The sequence below is a fragment of the Rattus norvegicus genome, chromosome 8 (genome assembly GCF_036323735.1).
Source record: "Rattus norvegicus strain BN/NHsdMcwi chromosome 8, GRCr8, whole genome shotgun sequence".
NCBI lineage: Eukaryota > Metazoa > Chordata > Mammalia > Rodentia > Muridae > Rattus > Rattus norvegicus.
Genome location: NC_086026.1, coordinates 20,800,185 through 20,823,798, shown reverse-complemented (window position 1 = coordinate 20,823,798; position 23,614 = coordinate 20,800,185). Strand labels below are relative to the sequence as shown.

At 46.7% G+C, this 23,614-nt stretch overlaps 2 protein-coding genes across 4 annotated transcripts in view; one reads left to right on the top strand and one right to left on the bottom strand.

Annotated features, from left to right (window-relative positions):
• Slc36a4 (solute carrier family 36 member 4) overlaps window positions 1-22,543 on the bottom strand; it is a 32,791-nt gene extending 10,248 nt beyond the window's left edge. The window contains exons 1-8 of one of the 3 annotated variants that reach the window (XM_006242558.5): window positions 22,409-22,543; window positions 10,408-10,531; window positions 9,364-9,454; window positions 8,154-8,242; window positions 6,563-6,658; window positions 5,602-5,686; window positions 3,412-3,639; window positions 1,625-1,723 (exon numbers count right to left, since the gene is read on the bottom strand). In XM_006242558.5, the coding sequence (XP_006242620.1) occupies window positions 1,625-1,723; window positions 3,412-3,639; window positions 5,602-5,686; window positions 6,563-6,658; window positions 8,154-8,242; window positions 9,364-9,454; window positions 10,408-10,531; window positions 22,409-22,454 (858 nt within the window). In that variant the 5' untranslated portion in view covers window positions 22,455-22,543. Of the gene's footprint in view, window positions 1-1,624; window positions 1,724-3,411; window positions 3,640-5,601; window positions 5,687-6,562; window positions 6,659-8,153; window positions 8,243-9,363; window positions 9,455-10,407; window positions 10,532-22,408 lie in introns of those variants that run through there. The other 2 variants (NM_001108127.1, XM_008765939.3) reach the window with 2 other exon arrangements.
• LOC134479996 (uncharacterized) lies at window positions 16,094-23,319 on the top strand. Its single transcript, XM_063266290.1, has 2 exons — window positions 16,094-16,206; window positions 21,716-23,319. Exon 2 carries the CDS (start codon window positions 21,744-21,746, stop codon window positions 22,608-22,610), a length of 867 nt encoding a protein of 288 aa, XP_063122360.1. The 5' UTR covers window positions 16,094-16,206; window positions 21,716-21,743; the 3' UTR covers window positions 22,611-23,319.
• The last annotated feature ends 295 nt before the right edge of the window (window positions 23,320-23,614 follow it).

Below are 23,614 nucleotides of genomic sequence, written 5' to 3'. Positions count from 1 at the left end.
CTCACCTGCATATGAACGCTCGTGAAACCCTTGCCCCCGAGAGGCAACTCCTGAAAGTTGTGCTCTGAATTCCCCAGCCCACACCATGTACACCTTTAAACATGTGTTATTACAGTAACCAAGAGCACTGGCTGCTCTTCCAGAGGACTTAGGTTTGATTCCCAGCACCCACACAGTGGCTCACGTCTACTGTAACTCCAGTTCCAAGGTCTCAACACCTTCTTCTGGCCTCATGGGAACTAGGCATGCACTTGAGTGTACAATCATCCACATGCATAATAGAAATTTTAAAATTAAAAAAAAATGCTCTATTTGGGCATGCTTGAATATGTGGGACACAGAGAAAACAAACTTTCCATGAGTTGCGTTTCTGAAGTTATATGATACTTACAAGAGTTTTCAGTATGCGGCCTTAAGGCTTTTATAGACTTACACTCCCGATAATTACTCCCAATAATGCTAAAAGTCTAATCTATACCACCACTTAACCTACCAAGGAAAAAACTGAGACCCTAAGAAACACGTCTAAGATTAAGTTACTCGTGAAACCCTTGCCCCCGAGAGGCAACTCCTGAAAGTTGTGCTCTGAATTCCCCAGCCCACACCATGTACACCTTTAAACATGTGTTATTACAGTAACCAAGAGCACTGGCTGCTCTTCCAGAGGACTTAGGTTTGATTCCCAGCACCCACACAGTGGCTCACATCTACTGTAACTCCAGTTCCAAGGTCTCAACACCTTCTTCTGGCCTCATGGGAACTAGGCATGCACTTGAGTGTACAATCATCCACATGCATAATAGAAATTTTAAAATTAAAAAAAAAATGCTCTATTTGGGCATGCTTGAATATGTGGGACACAGAGAAAACAAACTTTCCATGAGTTGCGTTTCTGAAGTTATATGATACTTACAAGAGTTTTCAGTATGCGGCCTTAAGGCTTTTATAGACTTACACTCCCGATAATTACTCCCAATAATGCTAAAAGTCTAATCTATACCACCACTTAACCTACCAAGGAAAAAACTGAGACCCTAAGAAACACGTCTAAGATTAAGTTACTCGTCAGTAGAAAAGCTAAACAATAGTTCAAGTCTACCGCACTGACTGTTAGGTCTCAAATCCAGGTCAAGTCTCACTGGTAATACCTGTGGCTCCTCCCAGCACTCCTCACCCCGCCCTGCCCTAAACCCCTCCCTCCCAGGCTGGGCTTCCACTTCACTTCCCCCAGCCTGATCCTTACAGAACACAGCCATTCTGGCTACCCTGGTCTCTTGGTCTCCTGCCCAGAAGCCTCTGCTGGTCCTTGGTTGGAGGCTCCTCTCTTGCTCTCCTCACAGTCTCCCCTCATGGACTGGTTTCGCCTGCCAGCCATGTTCATCTGGGACTCTTCCCTCTGCCTATTTTCTCTCTTATATCTATAATAAAAATCTCAGGAGTGGTTGTATCCCCCACCTGTTGTTATTTCATTTTGTAATTTGTCCACCAAAATGGGAATCATGGTCTATGAGTACAAGAAATTAAAACACTGAAAGAAAATGTGTGCTTTTATAGAGTTTGACTATATAGAGTCTTGTGCTAACTTTAGAGTTTAAAATCCAACCAAGCAATGGCAAGTTCTTACCACGCCTATGCCTTCAAAAGCAAACACAGCGGTACCGAAGAACAGTGGGTATTTCTTCCACCCCGCGACTATCGGAAGGTTGTGGGGATCCGGCATGCTCTGCAGAAGACAGAAAAGAAGGAAAAAGAAACTGGGCTATAGCTTCTTCTAATTCAAATTATTTAAAATTATACAGCAGACTCACACTCTCACAAGCTTCGCAAAGCAACCGGGGTTATGACATTGAGCAAACACTTTATGTATCCTATGTTAGGGGAGGTCAAACTGTTAGGATGTAGATAGTTGCTGAAGAAACTGTTTCCCTGACAACCACACAATCCTCCTGTGAACCTATGTGCACTGGCCAGTCGTGGGCAGCACATGGGGCACATCTCCTGCCATATAAGAAGTGCACGGGCACTGCTGTGGTCTCCATGTGTCCCTCCTCCTCCATTCTCTATGACATCTGGCTCCTGCCTTCCTCCCTAGGTGTCCCTGGCACAAGTCTCCTGGGATTTCAGTGTGCTCTGACACAGCGTGGACGACCCCACTGTCCTTCATTACTTGGCACCAACTCAGTAATGCTTCCCAGTCTCCTGATCTAGACAAAGTCACTGCAGCACACCTGGCTCAAACCCACTGACTACAATGACCGTTCTTCCAGATAGCCTAATTCTAGCCTTCCTTGCCAACGCCTTCCTCTCTGCCTTGCCTACGGAAGGAGAATTCAAGGCCAAGGAGAGGAGCTCTGCAGACAGAAGTGTGAAGGCACGTGGGGAGGCTGGGAGCGTGGAGGCTGGGAGCGTGGAGGTTGGGAGCGTGGAGGTTGGGAGCGTGGAGGTAGGGAGCGTGGAGGCTGGGAACGTGGAGGCTGGGAACGTGGAGTCTGGGAGCGTGGAGGCTGGGAGCGTGGAGGTAGGGAGCGTGGAGGTTGGGAGCGTGGAGGTTGGGAGCGTGGAGGTAGGGAGCGTGGAGGCTGGGAGCGTGGAGGCTGGGAGCGTGGAGGTTGGGAGCGTGGAGGTTGGGAGCGTGGAGGCTGGGAGCGTGGAGGCTGGGAGCGTGGAGGTAGGGAACAGTAGAGGCGCATGCAGAATCTCATGATATGAAGATGCCGTGTGACTTCGTCATCTGCAAATGCTGAACTGCTCTCCAGTGTGCAGATGTCGTGCCCTGTGCTCTTCCCTCTCCTGGGAGAGCTACTTTTCTAAGGAAACTTGAAGCAGATGCAGCATGACTGTGTTTGAACTGCTAATGGAAATGTTCTGATTATCTTAGAGGTAATATACTTAATCGATTAGATCATGAGGAAATAAAACAGAAACCCTCAACTGGATTAAAAGTCCTGAGACTTCAAAGAGTGACCTCGGTTTTCATTACTGCAAAGTCTTCAAACAAAGGAGTCACAAGCGTGTGCCATGGCAGTGGAGGGCATGTGGCAGCAAGCACAGAGCTTGGAGAATTATACACACGCCCACCCTTGTGACTGACTCAAATCTCAGAAGCACAAGCCCAATAACTCAGTGAGCTGAGTCACAGGAGGCTCTGAGAAAGAGCCCGATCCTAAATCTCACAGCAGCTCTACCAGGAAAGGCAGGATGTTTGGAAACAGTCACAAACCCACAAACACCGTCATCAGTGTTAAAGCCAGGCTCAACATCTTAGCAACTACTTCATGTGTTAACATTTCATGAAGGGAAATCAACATTTACTACCTATCTGTGTACCACATAGGTGGAACAGGTCTCTCACCTCCAAAGACAGCTCTACCCACGTGGGAACACAGGATGGCTACCCAAAAGCACACTTACCCTAACAACATACTGGTAAATTATCACGAGACTGGCAGCCATGGAAATGTTGGCAAGGAATGAGAGTACAAAGAGACTCTTCAGCTCTCGAATGAACACCAAGAGAATTAGAAGTGGGAGAAAGCAGAGCATGTAGACCCTGAGGTCCACACTTCTCCTCTCACAGACTTGAGACAGATCCGAGCTATTCGAAACGACCACTGTGGTCTCCAGGAGTCCTTCATGAACCTGCAGTGTGCACAGAGGAAGAAATGACCCATGAGCTCACAGTCAAGAGAGACCAGTCAAATAAAACCACACCCTCTACCATCGAGCCTGTGACACTGGTGACCAGTGAGGTCATCCCGCAGTGCCTTACTGTGACACTGGTGACCAGTGAGGTCATCCCGCAGTGCCTTACTGTGACACTGGTGACCACTGAGGTCATCCCGCAGTGCCTTACTGTGACACTGGTGACCACTGAGGTCATCCCGCAGTGCCTTACTGTGACACTGGTGACCACTGAGGTCAAACCATAGTTTCTCACTGGGACACTGGTGACCTCAGTGTTTTCCTGAGGTGGTGGTGGTGGTGGGGAGGAGGAGGAGGAGGAGTGAGTTGTAACGACTGTGTTCAGTAATGTGCATGGCCATGGAAGGAAACTTTACAAGAGTGACAATTCCCAATCCCACACTTCTGTGACTGCTGCCTGCCCTGCCCATGTGGGCGCTCGCTGTTGCCTCAGGCTGTTCTTTAAAGTCCAACTGCATGTCTTTTCTGTGGTTCCCTTTATGCTTCTAAACGGCTTTCATCTTCTAGCTATAAAAGACAACGTCTCTTTCTAACCACCCAGGAAGCAGCTTTTCTACCTCATCTTCTCATGACTTAAAATTTCCATTAAGCTCTGGAACAGACTTCATGGGAGAAGTCAAAGCATTTAAATGCCCCCCCTCTGTCTCACACACACACACACACACACACACACACACACAGAGAGAGAGAGAGACAGAGAGAGACAGAGAAAGAGAGACAGAGAGACAGAGAGAGGGAGAGAGACAGAGAGAGAGACAGAGACAGACAGAGACAGACAGAGACAGAGAGAGAAGAAACCTCAAAATCTACCCAATGATAAAAGCATTTCCAGGTCCCAGAGGTGGCTAACCAGGCTAACCAGGTGTGATGATACACACCTAGGAACCCAACTAGGAAACTGAGGCACTGAGATCCTGAATTTCAAGGCCATACTTAACTGACAAACAACACAGTAGGAGCAACTGTGACTGAGGTCTCCATTTCAGGAAAACGTGCAGGAAGCTGAGGAGACGTCGATCATAGACACAAGACTGGGGAATAACTTCCAGGATAATTGTGAAAGTTAATGCCGTGCTGAGGTTCATAAACAAGGCGAAGGCATTATTCCTACATTGAAACAGGGCTTGCTGGCAACTCCCTTGAGGGGAGAGCTAGGATAGCCCCAGCAATAACCAGCCATGGTGGTACACATCTGTGGGCCAGCACTTGGGAGTATGTGCAGGAGGATCAGGAGGTTCAAGGCCAGTCTGAGCTATACAGAAAGTTCACAATGAGCATGAACTAGAGGAGTCCATCTCAGACAAGCAAGTGAAAATGGTGGGGATGAGAAAACAAGCTCCACAGCTGCCATTCTGCCCGCTCCCAGAGAGGCTGCTGCCATTCTGCATGCTCCCTGATAGGCTGCTGCCATTCTGCACTGTCCCTGATAGGCTGCTGCCATTCTGACCGCTCCCTGATAGGCTGCTGCCATTCTGCACGGCTCCCAGAGAGGCTGCTGCCATCTTGTTCCGTGGGAATGCCACATGGCATGTGATTCCAGAGCCTTTTTACACAAGTGCAGCAATTACTGAGCCTTGGGAGTAAGCACTCTTTCTTAGCCCCAGCTTTCCACTGCTGCATACTATCTTATACCGCCTTAAGGACACCAGCAACGTGAAGGACATCACCCCAACGCCTACGCACATGCTTTAGAGATGTGAGTTTGAACCACACCACAGCCCAGCCTAAATACACAACCATGGCTGTCAGGCATGACAATACAGAAATCCAGCTTTTAAGGGAGAACGTAAAGAATGACCACAAGTGAAACGTGTCCTGATTTTCAACCACAGCATCATCCACTGTGCAATAAACAGGGCACCGGAAGGAAGCAACGTCACAAAGCGGAAACATACTCACCTGTTTCACATTCTCAGCTAAGAAGACAATATAGACACTGCAGAATCCCAGCTGTGTTATCACCAGAAAGAAGTCGACCACGCTCCTGCAAACAGTCCCACAGGAAGGGTCACGGGGGCTCTGAACAGGCAGCAGAGCTCATTCTCTGACTACTTTAAAACACTATAATAGCATTTTCCTGTTACTTCCTGAGACAATGCCTACGGAGGTCACACGTCACAGTCAGTAAGGCACTAGACAAGGACAGTGAAAGCTCCATTCAGCTTAAAGGCAGAGACCTTTACATCACTTCCTACTTGTGCAATTCTGGGTAAGAATAGCTGCTTGTCAAACAGTTTTACAGAAATACGTTCAGATTTGGGGTGTGCTCGGGACCTTCATTCAGGCCTCAGTGCTGAGAAAAGTTCCTGACTTAGAGGAAACCCATCCCTCCTACTTCTCGTGATCTTCCTCACACCCAGACAGCCTTGGGTCACTTGCACCTGTGCTAAGTACACTTGCTACTTCCCAAATAATAAAGAAGTAAAGCGCAAGAGTTGGGGATGTGGATCAAACTTCTAGAGACTCCTTTGGTAAATTTTGTTTTTAATTTCTAGTAAGATTCACTGAAAAGGTCCAGAATAAAGCAGTTGTGTAGAAGGAGGGAGCAGCTGCTGTCTTATGTGACATCTTTGTGATGTCACTGGAACACGGCAGGCCCCAAAATGACATCCTGCATACTGGACTTGGAGCAAGGACAGAGCACTCAGTCAGACTGCCTGACTCATTGATGAATCCTGTCAACATCATCAACTCATAAACCATCAAACCGGCAGGGACTAGATCAGAGTCTGTCCAACTGTAAAGACTACTTCTATGATCTCATAACTACCTCATACTTTGAGTTATATCTTATTTGATGAAAATAGGTAAAAATTAGAAGAACTTCAACAGAGACATGAGAAGCAAGGCCAGTGCTCACCGCCCCCACGCTGCCTGCCTCTGAAGACAACTCCACGGGCTGGCCTCCATGGCAAAACTCACAGTGTCACTGTACCCCAACGTTGACTTCTTAAACCTGAAATTTAATGACAAACGTACACAGAAAAGTATTAAAGTGGTCTATAAGGACATTTTGTAAAAATAGCATCAAATAAATACAGATTTGAGAACCCAAGGATGTACATTAGCAGATTTGTTTTCAAAGTGTAAGTATCCGTGTACTTGAGCATGACTCAAGAAATGTCAAGATATCAGTGCCCTGTCACGGACATACAGAGTTATATCCATGGCTGAAGCTTTCTTATCTGTAGACTTCAGACAATTCTGTATAGTGCTTCATTGATTTAAAATTTTTAAGCACCTAAAAACAACAACTATACTGTTCTTCCGACGATTATTTCATGCTGACTGCACCATGGGACAGTGCACCAGGCTCTGCAGTACAGTTCTATATAAACTGTCTCATATAATCTTCCGAACATCTCCACGACATGAGGCTCATGACTCCCTCCATTCTCTACACTGCCTTCTTCTCTAGAGTACGCATCATTATTTAAACAACATAAATGAAATAAACAGTTTCACGGACATTTAATGAAGAGTTGGTCCAGACCACTTATCCACTCTAATCTGAAGCACGTTTAAAGTCTGATTTATTGACCAGTAGGCGCATCTCATGGCGTAGAACTAAGAGGGGATATATTATTCTTATGACAGTCTGTCAGCCCATACGTCAGGAACCGTCACTGAAGGACGCTATGCCCCACACTGACTCACTAATGACAGAAGAGCTGGCACCGTCACTCCGAGTGCACAGCTCCTCGGTCTCCTTCCTGTTCCGTCTCCCCAGTAGACTTTTTGAGCATCTGTAGTCTCGGGCTGGCATGAGGACTTGGCAGCCAAAGCACCCACCACAAAAGCCTGAGAAGCCGAGTTCAAGCCCCAGGGCCCCATGAGTTAGAGGAAAGTACTGATGCCACATAATTGTCCTCTCTCCTCCACGTGCATGCTGTGTCATACGTGTGCCCGCATACATACATCATATACATACAGACAATGATAGACATTAAAAAGATAAAAGAAACTACACTCATCCCTCCATACCCACAAGTTCCCCATGTGTGGGCTGACCAATTGCATATGGAAAATTTATGAAAAAATATGTCTGTGTTGACTACATATACAGCCTTGCTTTTCTTGTCGTTACCTGGGAAACAGTATAGAATGATAACATGCATGGCATTTATACTGTATGAAAGATGACCGTAGCATCTGAAAGGTTGTGCAGAGTTTCATCGTTTTATGTGAGGGGCTTAAGCACTTGTAGGTACCCATGAGGATCCGGACACCAACTCTCTAGGACCACTAAGGGACCAGTGGGACCAGACCCTGAGTAATTTAAGTATAGAAAACGCTAGCCTGTCCCACGGTCACTGTCTTGGCTGTGTCTATGCCGTGGAAGGAAGTGCAATCTCTACGTACAATGCACAACAGATACAGGAGACAACGATGCCATAAGCAAACACTAAACTTTACAATTAATCAAATAGACTGAATGAGTCCACATTTACCTCTGACATAGAAAGTGACTGCAACGTACCAATATGTGCATACAGTGGACGGAAATAATTCCTATAAACACAAGGCTGATTGGTCCAAGCTGTGGAGAAGAAAATACAAAGATTTAAACAATCATTTTAAAAACTGAGTAAACTTACAAGCCATGAGTCGATGGACAATTTATTTACAATGAACAAATTGCTGGATCCATTGATTAAATCATCACAGGCATGAGAAACATTAGTACACAGAAATTACATCAGGTGGCATTTTAGACAATGATGCTACCTTGATGACTTTGCAACGGAAGCCTGGGTTACAAAGTACAGATGCTCAGGGAAGAATACAGAATACAACGGCATGTTCAGAATAAGACAGACCTAAAGTATCAGTGTCTCACAGGCATAATACACACTACAGCCCTATCTAGACAAAGAAGAAAAATCTTATTACCCTTACTCTTAGAGAAACTGAGCGTGTATCAGGAACAACAATTAGGAAATAATTATTTCACAAAGTGGTTCATGAGATGTTTCAAGTGTGTACTCGCCAGTAGTGTCTGGGTAACAGAACCAGGCAAGGCTTACTTAGACAATCAAAACTCCAGTTTCTTTGCATGCCGGCTGTTAAACACAGGGAAAGCGGGGATAGCTACAACCTCGATGGAAACCAATCCATTTTAAAACGATCAGATCTCATTTTCTTCCTCCACAAATCAACCTCAACGAGGCTCTCAAATGCAGTCATTAGAGGAGCTGTCTCTAACAACCTTTGATCTTTTCCTCTAAAAGACATTGTTACTCATTTCAACCATTTTTCTTAGATATGAATGCTGCATATAAACTGATCCTGACTCTAAGATACTAAAGAAGTTTCACCATAGAAATTATCCAGTCCCTTAATACATTATGGCTTAAGCACCTGAGAACCCAAAACACTGAGACAAACCCATCTTCAGAAAGGTTTGTTAGGTTTGAAAACCCATCACGGTGGGTGTCATTGTTAAATATTAAAGTAAGTAATCACATAGAAATGAAAACAGTAAATATCACTCTGGGCTACTTACGATGATTACACTTCACATAACTATCAGGACAACAGCCAATGGCCACCTACAGGTCACCCGACCAGGTTATACTAGATGAGGCTCTAGGTATGGGACCTAGAAGTCATTTCTGCAGACAAACAACTGTATCTACCGGAAGGCACAGACTGGCTTACCACGATGCCTGCATTCTTTATTGCCAAGGGAAGCCCTAAGAGGCCGGTTCCAATGTTCCCCTTGAGAAGGTGCATCAAGGTCTGCACAAACCTGGAAGGTGAAAGTCATAAGTGATGATTTAAACATTCAAGCTAGGGACCCACACACCAACGTATGGTTCCCACCGTGCAGCAGCATGAGTCACCCTAGGCTCCACTGCCCAGGCTCCAGTCTTGTCTTCACTCGACAGAAGCAAGCATAGAGGTTTATTGTGGCGATCCAATGAAATGTTTAGTGAAACGTTGTGCACACAGAACAGCAATTTTCTCATGGGATGCTTTGCTGCTGTGGTGTCAAGAACACTCAAGGTTTGACTGGTAAAACAACTTGTACTGTCTAATTACAGTTCTAAACATTTGATCCGTGATTGTCACCTAAACAGAGGTTATCGACGAAAAGTATGTATACAAGTTCTAAAGCTATCCTCAGGTAAAATGACAATTTTTATTATCATGAGCTCCCTCAGGGCTTGCCATTGGACATTCTACTTCATCAGAGTTACTCTCCATGACCAAGAAGAAATGAACTAAAATTAAGAAGACTACAAAATTCAAACTTATAAAGCAAGAATACCAGCCTGGAATTACTTGTTTGGGTGCTGTGTATCTGTTTACACTCGTGATCGAATTTCAGGTGACTGCATTAATCATTAAACTACTGTTAAGACAAGAATTTAATGATCATAAGAAAGCAGGTTTTTTTAGCATTCCACCTGTAGCTTGTCTCCTCAAGCTGCACGAGCCACTCCCCACTCCCTCAAGATCCCTCCCTCTTCTGAGATCTTCCTTTGAGGGACACAGCATTTGATATCTATCACTACTGAAGAAACCCCCACAATGTTCAGTCACCTAATGTCCCTCTCTCGCAGACCACAAGCATGGAGGAGTCTGACTCCTTAACCTTCTTACTCATCTCTGTGTCATCTGCAGCATAAAACGCTCAGACCGATGGGAGACTGAGAAATGCACGCTTCGATAACAAGGCCAAGGACCCATGACACTCACGAAATCCCATGCTGCCCATCGAGCTGGTAGTGTTTCTGCATGGGCAGAAGCGTCTGTTCCTGCTCCTCGTCGGACGACCCATCGAAATTCTGTTCGTTTATTAAGGGCCTCATCACGTCCATATCTACAAAACAGAAAAAAGGTCCTGAACCACGGCTTGTAAAACTGACATATGGCTATGACTTCTATCAGGCTAGAGAGATGGCTCACTGGATAAAACATCTGACCCTCGGTGCAAGGACCTGAGTCTGAGCCTGACACTCCCAATAGCAAGCCGTGGCAGCTGCTTGTAATATTAGCACTCGAGAGGCAGAGACAGGCAACGAGCTAAGTGGCCGACAAAACCAGCAAGGTATCACGAACTCTGGATTCAGTGAAAGACCCTGCCTCAATACATAAAGTAGAAAGCAGCCTAGCAAGATGATCAAGTTCCCCTTCAGACCTACATACACACACATGTAAACATGTATACCCTCAGCACACCACACACACTTACACATGCAAGCATGTATACCCTCTGCACACTACACACACTTACACATGCAAGCATGTATACCCTCAGCACACCACACACACTTACACATGCAAGCATGTATACCCTCAGCACACCACACACACTTACACATGCAAGCATGTATACCCTCTGCACACCACACACACTTACACATGCAAGCATGTATACCCTCTGCACACTACACACACTTACACATGCAAGCATGTATACCCTCTGCACACCACACACACTTACACATGCAAGCATGTATACCCTCTGCACACAATACACACACTTACACATGCAAGCATGTATACCCTCTGCACACTACACACACTTACACATGCAAGCATGTATACCCTCTGCACACAATACACACACTTACACATGCAAGCATGTATACCCTCTGCACACTACACACACTTACACATGCAAGCATGTATACCCTCTGCACACCACACACACTTACACATGCAAGCATGTATACCCTCTGCACACAATACACACACTTACACATGCAAGCATGTATACCCTCTGCACACAATACACACACTTACACATGCAAGCATGTATACCCTCTGTGCACTATACACATTTACACATGCAAGCATGTATACCCTCTGTGCACTATACACATTTACACATGCAAGCATGTATACCCTCTGCACACACAGACACACACACACACAGACACACACACACACACAGACACAAACACACACAGACACACACACACACACAGACACACACACACAGACACACACACAGACACACACACACACACCACACACACAAACACATACACAAACACACACACCACACACACACACCACACACAGACACACACAGATACACACACCACACACAAACATATACACAAACACACCACACACACACACACACACACACACACAGAAATGCCATGTGTATTCACTGCAGCAGGGTATCTTAGTTCACCTCAGCACCACACCCTGAGTCTTGATATTATCACAAAGAAACAATGAGACTTGCTTTCTGGATGTTCTATTTGAATTACACAGTGCAGACGGAAAAGCTACTTACTATAGAAAACAGTTCTCGTTTTATCCACATGAAGTTTACAGGACAAGAAATATAAAGAAATAATCAAATATATTTTCTATATCTGACCAGTTTCAAATCATATTGTAACAGGTAAATAATAATCATATTTTTTAAAATCTTTTTTGTAAAGATGTATTTATTTATTATATATGAGTGCACTGTCACTGTCCTCAGACACACCAGAAGAGGGCATCAGATCCCATTACAGATGGCTGTGAGCCACCATGTGGTTGCTGGGAATTGAACTCAGGACCTTTAGAAGAGCAGTCAGGGCTCTTAACCACTGAGCCATCTCTCCAGCCCTAATAATCACATTTTTAAGTACTTAAAATTACATCCATCTCAATGTTAAAATTTTCATATCAGAACGCTATCTTCTTCCTAATGTTTTCATTTGGCTGTTCACCACCACCTCTCACTATAATAAAAGAAATCATTAAACCTGAGCTTGCTAAGACAGAAACACAAAGATTTTAAAGTTAAACACATTCATCTACCACTCATAGAACGCATGCAGGGAGTAGAGTAACTATAGTTAGAAATGATCACCCTCGCTCTTCAAACTCTTCATTTTAGAATTATTTCAGGTTTAAATTTGCCAAACGGAGAAAAATAGTACCGACACTGTGTATTTTTCTCTTTTTTTGCAGACTTTAACTTTCAGCATTTGCTGCAACTATCCTTTCCCTCCCAAACGCAGACTCGCGTCCACGAGTTCCTACAGAGCATGCACACATGATCTCAGTTCACCCTGTGACAGCACCCTTCCTAAGAACTAGAGAATCCACACATCAGAGTTCTGACTTCCCAAGCTGCACCAATTAACTGGGCTGTTTCGGGCCAGGCAGTCAATGCCAGTCAGGGCCACAGACTCCACTGACTTGGGCTGTTCTGCTGGTCACCTCCGTCACTGTGTATTTTAGAATGTCCTTAGCTCTCCTTGTCTTCTTAGCTTTTTACCACCTAGACAGTTTTTAGGTGTTTAAATTATGTGTGTACGTGTGTCTGTATGTGAGTCTGTGCAAGCATGAGTCCAGGTGTCTGCAGAGTCCAGAAGGAGGCATTGGATCTCTTGGAACTAGAACTACAGGCCACCTGAAAGCCACCTATGTGAGTACTGGGAACGAAACTCAGGTCCTCTGCAAGAGCAATGGGCATTCTCAGCATCTTTGTGACACCTGCTCTGACAGTTTTGGGTGCTGTACAATCTCTACCTACCACCTGTATGTTACAGTTCAAATGCAAAGCATCCCCCGTTCATGTTTTTGAACACTTGGTCCCCACCAGGAAGATGGCAGACCTTTAGAAGTGGAGCCCAGCTAGAGTCTCTGGGCCTTGAGGTTCACAGTCCAGTCTTTCTGTCCTGCCTCTACGTCCTGATCCAGCCATGTGAGCTAGCTCGTGCATGCTCCCACCAGCAAAGGGCCACCTGCAGCCATGCCGCCTCTGCCATCATGTTCCCCCTGCCACGACAGACTAGCAAAGATAAAGCTTCCTGTGGTGCATGTGGCCACAGCAAGGAAGAAAGTCAGGCACACTGCATGGCTACGGCTTGTGCCGCCTGCGCTTCCTTTCACTTGAACCACTTCCTGCGTGTGTTCTTCCCTCCATGTCTCTGCTTGCACTTTAGATTTAGATCAGCATTCCTGTAGTTCTCTGACAGTCTCCTCAATCGTCCATTAGTTTATACCAACTGGACTGTGTCAGCGAGGCCCAGCAAGGCTTGCTGACAAACTGGTATGCTCCACCCCGCCTGCACTGGAGCTGAGAGGAAGGCCTTGAGGTCCTGGCGTGCTGTGGACTCGCTCTGAGCACGCAGTTCTAGCAGGTTCTTTAGGAAGAACTCACCACTACATTATTCTGCGAGGACTCAGTCTTCATTCAAAATTTAGTATACAAAGTACCGGCTTTCGTATTTTCGTGCATACTTTGCTTTTGTTGATCTCCCCCCTCCCCGGCCATTCCCCTACTTTGCTCCCAGGGACCCCTTCTTTCCCCCATGAACTCCTCTTCTGCCTCCATGTCCCCCTCTTTCATACCCTTCACAGTCAGGGTGTGAGGAACCGCTCGTCTGTTCTGCCCAGCTCCCCTCCATAAGCAATCTTTGACAAGGCTGCCCCTCCGTCCTGCTACTAACAAAATTCCTTTCCTGGCCTCCGCCCTCAACGACTAACTTGAAGATCAGACCTCTCTCTTAGTACTTCAAGATGATCACATTGAAAGAGGTTTCCCACTTGTTTCTTCCTAGTCCCTTACCCTCTACTCTTCACAGATCCCAATGCCACCACTGTCCTCTCCATGCCGTGCTCCTGTCCTTTCCGTGCCGTGCTCCTGTTCTCTCCACACCGTGCTCCTGTCCTCTCAGTATCGTGCTCTTGTGCACTCTGTGCCATGCTCCTGTTCTCTCCATACCGTGCTCCTGTCCTCTCCATGTTGTGCTCCTGTCCTCTCCATACCGTGCTCCTGTCCTCTCCGTGCTGTGCTCCTGTCCTCTCCACACCATGCTCCTGTACACTCCGTGCCGTGCTCCTGTCCTCTCTATACTGTGCTCCTGTACACTCCATGCCGTGCTCCTGTCCTCTCCACACCGTGCTCCTGTACACTCCATGCCGTGCTCCTGTCCTCTCCATACCGTACTCCTGTACACTCTGTGCCGTGCTCCTGTCCTCTCCATACCGTACTCCTGTACACTCTGTGCCATGCTCCTGTCCTCTCCATACCGTACTCCTGTACACTCCGTGCCGTGCTCCTGTACACTCTGTGCCGTGCTCCTGTACACTCTGTGCCGTGCTCCTGTGCACTCCGTGCTGTGCTCCTGTGCACTCTGTGCTGTGCTCCTATCCACTCCGTGCTGTACTCCTGTGCACCCTTCATGTTTTCAACAACATGATAAATGGTTCCTTTCTCTGCTTCCCAATGTCTTGGTGCTTATAGTATCTTTGGTCTCCCCACACTGTTTTATGAACCATTTACTTTTGCTCCTTACTGAATTCACAGGCTAGGGACTGATATGTTTAGACATTAGAACTAGACAGTCCAGTCTAGTGCCACTTAGATTTCAGCCTATGGATTTTTAGTAATTCGGTAAGGCCTTACAATACTGGGCAATACTTTAAAAGTCTATGCTTCTATCATTCCTCCTGAAGTGAGTTACTAATAGAGAGGGTAAAACCAGCTAAGCTACGGAAAGTTCCAAATTCCTGTCATCATCTAAATCCATGAGGACTTTTATAATTCAGACTCTACTGCCTTTCGTCATGAATTGGTTCCTCAGATTCTGTCACAGTCAGTGCATTCTCCAGGGCTGCTATGTAAGGTCCCCTTGTTTCCTAGTCTCTAGTATCACAGAATATAAAGGCTAGACCTGAACACAATGAAAACGTATAAGGGGAGAGTTAACTGTTTCCCCATGGAAGGTCTCCTGTGGTACTCTCACAATTAGCCCCACACACATTAGGATCAGGTATATGTATCTCATCTTACCACAGATCCTGCTTCCTTTTCTGTCATGCTTCACCCAAAACAATGCCATTGTTTCCCTACAAAGCCATCACTGGAGTTTTGTGAGGGTGACCGTAACAAAATGGGACTTAAGACAACAGACATCATCATCCCACAGGTCCAGACGCCTGAAACAGTGTTGGGAAGGCAGGCTCCTCCGGGGGTTGGGAAGGAGTTGGCCTCTGTGCTCATTTCCATGGCCATGTAACATGCACCCGTAACCGAGTCTGTGCTCATTTCCATGGCCATGTAACATGCTCCCATAATCGAGTCTGTGCTCATTTCCATGGCCATGTAACATGCTCCCGTAACCGAGTCGGTGCCTGAGTCCACCTCTCTGTAAAGACTCAGTCACACTCAGTCTACAGGAGGTCCTATCTCCAAGTAAGATCACTTCCTGAGGCACTGTGCAGGACCAACAAATGACTTCTGGGAAAGTTGGTGAACCCACAACAGCCATCCCTATTCTTTTCATGGGCTTTGGTTTTATACCCCAGTGCACCCTGCTGCCCTGTGGACTGTTGACATTCTCTTTGATCAGCTGAGCTTGTCCAAACTACCAGCCACGCCCACCTGCTCATTTCTGCCCTGTGCTGTGCCGTGGTGAGGTCACTGCGCTCTCCATAAAGACAGCTATCACTACCAACACTTCAAAACCTTAACCATCTTATCTGAAGCCCGCTGCCAAAGAGATCACAGAAGCCGTGCAAAGTCAAGGAAAGGTAAGTTCTCTCACACCTTTAAAAACGTATCGTCTCTAAATGAGAAGTTTGCTTTTACTGGTTAAGGGGGTAAATTTATTTTCAGTATCTTTGTAGATAAAACCTGAGACTGTAATCTGCAAGTATTAAAATGGCTGTAAATAGCAGTTTTGTAATTTATGTTTGGCTTTCAAATCAGCTTCACAACGCTGGCTTGACTCCTACATACAGGTCAGCTGGGCTCTCAGTCCCTCCCAACGTAGGTTTTCTAGCAAATGACTTTCTGCGGTTCTAAAGTCATTCTCAATGTTCTAACAGTCTAGGAAACATGATCCCATAGCATGCTGAAAAATATTTTTTGATATTTCTTTGCCTTCAATCAACTCTCAAACCCCTCATGTTTGAACATCTTAATAGGTTAATTATTATTAGGACGCTCCTCTAACCTTCTCATAACAGGATTTAAACGAATTCATTTACAAAAGTTGAAGCTGAGAGAAAAGTACTTAGCAGGTTAGGAACTCGAGTCTACATTTCTGGATTACTCTGCCTCTGCCACGGAAGGAGGACGCAGCAGCAGGACGCACAAGTAGCTAAGTCCTACCCCTGTGCTTACACCAGGACAACTGCATCTAAGAAGCCACAACTTAACATGTTCATTGATATCCCGCTTGAAGCAGAGCGCTGAGGATGAGATCTCTGTAAACAGGCTCAGTCACTTACAGCGCTCAGCATCTCCACGAGTCACTAGGAACGCTGTGTGAAACTGCACTCTGTCTGAATTCCAGGACTTAGTAGGTAAACACATCAATAACGGCTCTCAGCACTAACACTGGCTTTGGTCAGAAGACCACACAGCACACACCAGGCCTGAACCTCTGCCTGCTGCTGAGAGGACGTGTAAGAGTTCACTGTATTTAATGTGATGAGTCCAACATATTGTCACCTGACCAGATAACCAACATAAAATGTAGGGTGGTTTACATCCTGTTTTCCACACTGATTACCTGAACTCCAGGGTGTATTTTACTGGGACACACACACTGTGAATACTCAGAGACCAACCTCATGCAGGCAGTGGCCACTGGAGAGCTTTTTTTTTCTTCTTTTTTTCGGGGCTGGGGATCGAACCCAGGACCTTGCACTTCCTAGGCAAGCGCTCTACCACTGAGCCAAATCTCCAACCCCCACTGGAGAGTTTTAAGCAGAGGTATGAAGCCCTCAGATGACCTCCTACCCAAGGCCTCTGTTACATGCATGATGAAACTCACAATTCCCACCTCTCAGAGGACTAGGGGATAAAATGAGACATCAGGCATGAAACGTGGAGCCCCCTCCAAGCCCACGAGCCATCAACGAGCAGCAGTTCCACCCCTGCTAGTCCAGTGTCACAAATTATGCTTTCTAAGACTTTAAAATACAAATATTTGACATGAAATTAGAAATGCCCTAATAAGAGGAGAAGCCCTTGTTTCTGCCAATGCTGGACCCTCCAGTGTAGGGGAATGTCAGGAAGGGGAGGCAGGAAGGGGTGGGTGGGTGGGGGAACGCTCTCACAGAAGAAGGGGAGGATGGGATAGGGGATTTATGGAAGGGAAACCGGGAAAGGGAAAACATTTGAAATGTAAATAAAAAAATAGCCAATTAAAAAAAATTTTTTTAAAAGGTTTTTAACCTCCAAAAAAAAAAAAAAAAAAAAAAAAAGAAAGAAAAAAAAGAAATGCCCTAATAAAAATAATTGACACTGAGTATTTTGGAGCTACAGGGTGTCTGGTCAGACTTAGTTTGCAAAGATGGGACGTCACACCAGCTAAAAGGAGACAGAGGTGGAAGCTAATGCACAGGTCATACTCAAGGAGACAGCGAGGTAGGTGAGGATGCTGGCCACCATATGTGAAGACCTGAATTTGATTCCCAAGACCCACACAGTAGAAGGCGAGAACTGGCTCCAGGCTGTGCCCGGAGCTGCACTCGCCCACAGGCTGTACCCTGACTTGCATTTGCACACTATAGGAACTAGTAAATTAATCCTCTAATAATAATCATGGTGATGATGATACCTAAAACCCCAACATGGTAGAGGATTTAATAAAGTTAAGAATACATGGAACAACATTTGAACAACTCTACACCAAGTAATTAAAAATTACAGAGCCCATGTAGCTTACACGTGGTCTGTTATTCGCTGAAGTTTTATGCAATTTTTAGAAAGCAATAAATTAAACTATTCCTATAAAGGCTGTGGTAAAATAGGAAAAATTAGCAATTCCTGATAAAATACTACTAAGAAGGAGATTTCAAACTACTCGGGTATAATTATTCCTATTTACAAGTGTTCAACATATAACAAAAAACACTTAGTCTATTAAATATTATACACCTTAGATATATGTAGTGTGTGCACAACTAATGAAGCTTAAATTAGGGAGAATACAAATGCTCTCTGTTCTGTCACCCCAACTTTTGTTTCAGCCTCAATTGCCTACCCTGACATCAGTTCCAGGTGTAGCTAAAAGCTGACGAGTTTAGGAACACATATTAGAGTCCTAAAGTGCTCATCACTCTCATCCAGAAACGCTACTTCTGACAAGCTACTCATAAAGGTGTTTGTTGAAGCAGAAATCCTTAAAGTCTGCTAAGTACACAGACTTACTCTGCTCACTGTGGCGTGCCCGCCCTAGAGAGTACAGCCCCGCCTTCACGGTGCAATTCGAAGGCCCAGACAAGGGCAGTCATCCAATGAGTCAGGAGAGTGACTGTGTACACACACTACACCGTGGTGTTTTAAAAAGTAAAGTGGAAATGGAGAGAAGGAAACAGAACAAGGTGGGAACTAGCTAACGGTGCGGGTGGACCACAGAACCGTCTCTGTGCTTCCTTCCTATGTAAAGATTAAAAACCTTTAGAGGCGCTATATTGCTCTTATATTCCCACAAAATAAGAAGCCACTTACATACTGGCAATTGGAAAAAAGTATGGTGGACATTGTTTCTTTTATGATAAATAGCGCAAACCTATGAACCGCCACCTTGATCATGAAAGCAGACTGCTTTAATTCCTGTGGGTGAGAGAAGAGAATATAAGAAACAAGCCAGAAACCCCAATGGCTTTGGAATGTAAGAAGCCTATCCTCTGTCTCCAGCAGAGCTCTCCCCAGATGGCCAATGTTAAACCGCCTTCTGTATTATGTAACACTCAGCCACTGTACAAAACCATAAAGCCTGAGAAACAGTGTAACAGTGCTCTCTAAAAAACTAACTATGTCACCACCCTCAATCTACCTCAGTAACAATTCAGGGTATTTTTGTATTCCTTCTCCTCTTCTTCCTCCCTCCCTTCCTTCCCTGCCCTCCCCACAACTTTAGGGTTACCTGTATGTGACAACTTCCAGACTTTCCTCCCTATTCCTCACCTTTCAGTAACTGTACACATGAACAGCTCTAACCCAAACCCTCATCTTCCTCTCCAAACCCATGTGAGCAAGTCTCCTCCTAAGTCTGGGTTCTCAGGGATCACTTCTATGGTTGGGTTGTGTCAGGAGGCCTCTGATCTGCACCCCATAGCCACTATCTTTGGGCCATGCCCCATGAACACTGTCTTTGGGCTGCCTGAGTGTCCTATGGTGGCCGACTTCCCTTCAAGTGAGTAACCATAAATAAGAGAACGCAGAGAAAGGCACAGAGACTCGCATGGTCTAACTCAAGGGGAGAGTCATCCTGTCAGCCAACAACTAGTCATCAGAAGCGTGTTTAATGAGGGAAACATAAAAGGCTGGACACGCTATAAAACTGTCATAAGCCCTCAGCCCAAGCACTTCTGTATTCAGACATTCAGGTCCCTATAGCCATCCTGCCTGCCTTCACCCAGTCTCTTTGGAAATCACGCTGGTCTACTTCATCCAGGGTCTACCCGCCTCTTTCTGTTTCCATTGCTGCCACCATGCTGGTCTGAAGAGCACACTGGCCTCTCTCCAGTTCCCGCTTTTGTGCTAACGTCCATTGGTCACATGGAAACCACCATAAGCATGTGTTTTTGTTGTGTTTCTGTTTTTTTAAACAAGGTCTCATGTAGACCAGAGTGGCTTCAAACTTACTGTGTAGCAGAGGTTGATTCTGAACTTCTAATCTCCCTCCCTCTACCTCCTGGGCGACACACCACCATGCCCAGTTCATGCAGGGATGGGGATCAAACCTAGAGCTTAAGGCAGACTAGACCAACACTCCAGCAGCTTAGCCAGACTCCGCTCCCCTTCCCCACCACCCTTCTAAAACCTAACTCATGCAGGGCCCACCCTTTCATCCTGGCCCTCTGGAGGCAGAGGCTGGCAGCTCTCTGAGTTCTAAGATAGCCAGGGCTACGTAGTATGACCCTGTCTCAAAACTATAAATAAACCAAAGTTGGCCAAGCGCTGCAGATACTCAGCTCATAGTCCCTTACAGGCCCCTTCCACTGCTCCTCCTCCCACAGCAGCCTTCGCTGGACAGGCTAACCACCTGAGGTACCTCCGCTGTTCACCCTCTGTGTTGCTTACTAAATACAATGGCCAAGGGAGCAGCATCCTGATGAGTTGACTGGCTGGAGTTTGGGGGAGATGGTCCTTTCCTTATGATGTATCCTATGCCCTGAACTACAAAGTAAGACCTCACCTCAAAAATCCAAAAAGAAGAGGGACAGGGAGGACAGAGCCAGTGAGCTTCTCCAGTTAACAGATGATACAGGGTGAGCGTGCTTCCGTAACACTTTGAACAGCTGAGCAGATGACTGTACTAAATCACATCTTACTTCATGCAGCTGCCATTCAAGCACATGAGTGATGCCTCTGCCTCTGTCTCCCACCTCGGTGTCCAAGGATGACAGACTCCCATGTTCCTGCTTTACTCCCTGCTTTACATGGGTTCTGGGAGTCCAAATTCAGGTCGTCGGGCTTGCATGGGAAGTGCTCTCACCCACTGAACCATCCTCTCAACCCGACACAGTTTAATTACATGATTTAATCCTTTGAGAAATATCCTACACATAAAATTGCTGAGTGAAAGGATAAACTTTTCCAGAGGGTAAGGGCAGAGTCAGGACCTCACTGTGTGGGCCACACTGACCTAGAACTCACAGTGTGGCATAGGCCGACGGTCCACTTGCCTCAACCCCATGAACACTGGGATTGCAAGTGTGTAAACTTGAGTTTGTACTAACAGGGCCCTGCCTTTAATGAGATGATTTGCAAGACCAAAGAACTTGCCTCCCTGGATTCTTGTGAGGATCAAGTAGGCATTGGCTAGCATAGTATGCAGCACCCAACTTGACAGTCTGTTCTCAATGAAAGCTAGACTTACAGTTTTTACCTTTGTTGTAAATACCTTTGTTGAAAACAACCATGAAGGGCTGGCACATTATTACAGGAATGCCAGTCTGTGAATTACTTCAAAGTATGTTTAAATTTAACCTCTTTCTTCAAGAAATAGTCCTTAACACAGTGTGCCGCTGGAAGGACATCGTTCTATCCTGATCCTGACTTCTGTTTTCTTTCTGACAGCAGTAACAGAAGCAAGGCTTCCAAAACCATGGAAACAGAGCGCGCTCGGGGGCCCCAGTCAGAGCCCAGGAATGTCCTGTTCTCCAGGCAGCAACTTCCCTGCAGCTGGGCTGCAGAGGAGTCAATGAGGCTTCACCTGGAGACGCCCAGAGTTGAGATCCAGGGCTTAGAAAAGAAAACAATGGTAACTTCCTTAAAGCATCCTGGAAAAAAACAGAGCGGCAGCAGCTCCCGCCTCCCTTTGACGTGGACAAAGAGGGCGACTCCCCCCGCGCTGGCGCACAGTGCTACAAGCACAGGCCCGTGGGACAGACAGATGGACAGGATGACAGACATAGAAAGATTGAAGACTCTCAGGCAGAAAGACGCTCAAACACGGTGCAGAAACCTGCAAGGCCCCGCCAGGCCTGGGGACCACTGTGCTGTGCTGGCCCTAGGAACTCACGCCCAGCCAGGGTCCTGGGACCAACCAACCTCTGCCTGGGGCCACTGCAAACCACATCACCCCGCCACCCCGCCATCCCGCCATCCTGCTACCCCAGTGCTCAGTGCGCGCGCAGGGACGCCCCCACCAGGCGCGCGAGACACCCGGAGCCCGGATGCCGCCGCGGCGGACGCGAAGGCCCGCGCCCTCACTGCGAACGCGGGAGACGCCCATGCCCCGGGTACGGTTCGGGCCCAGCAGACACCCACCGAGCTCCTCGCATCCCGCCGCCTCCGCCGGCGCCGGCGCTTCCATCCCTCGGGGGTCTCCAGGTCGCCGCCGCCCGCTCTGCCGGCCGCACCGCCGAGCATGCGCAGAGCCGCCCCGAGGGGCGGGGCCCGGGCCGGCCTTGACCGTAGCCCACGCGGGTCCGCGCCTCGCAGGGTGACAGGAGCCGCACCTAAAGGCTAAGGAGCTATTCTCTGAACTCCGGGGCTTCGGGTGCCGGGGAGACAGGGTCTCGGACCGCGCGGAAAGCAGGCAGACTGCAACTCCGACGGCCGACTGTCAGTCTTCGTCCACCGTAGCTGACACTAGCAAAGGCAGCTCGATGTTGGTAGGCTCTGGCACTGGTGTCTTAAAGACTGCTGGCGTCAGGGTTAAGGCTTAGAGGGAGGTGTCCCACACTGTCAGGCGTTACACTACTCAATGTAATCTGTAAGCCACTGAGCTCACTGCCCACGCAAAGGGAAGTCACTTCACCACCACCAACAGTAAACCAATGAAGGCAGGCGAGGCATCTGCCACTTCAGCGGGGACTCTCAGCCTGCATGCAAAGCTGGCCTCGAGTGGACACCAATAAATGTACGATTAATCCACAGACAAGATACCTAATTTTAAGATTGAAGACTTCATAGTGCCCCAGCACTCAGAGGAAGAGGCAGGCAGGTCTGTGTGTTCAAGGCCAGCCTTGGCTACATAGAGAGTTCCAGGACACCCAGGGCTGCACACAGAGATGCTTGCTGTCTTAAATAAAACTAAAATGTAAAAAGATTACCATGGTGAGACGTGCCTGTAGTCCCAGCACTTGGGAGGCTGAGTCTAGAGGATTAAGAGTTTAGGCTATCCTCGGCTTCATAGGAATTTTGAGCCAGCCTAAGCTGCATGAGATTCTGTCTTTAAAAAAAAAAAAGAATTAAACAAATAATTTAGAAATTACCGTTTTTCACATCATAGTTATTTAATGTCAGGATGTCACAGGAAACTTTTCGTTTCATGACTGTGTGTTGGGGTCACTTTAGGAGAGGGGTATGTATGTTTCAGTGGGAACTGGGCAGTCTGGGCTCAGGGCACTGATAAAATCGGAAACCTGCTAGACATAAAACTGCCCAGATTAAGAAAGAACAAGTTCCCCTCAGACCCACATCTTTCTTCCTCTTGAAAAACCTCAAGGTTTTCACTACTTAACTAGGCAC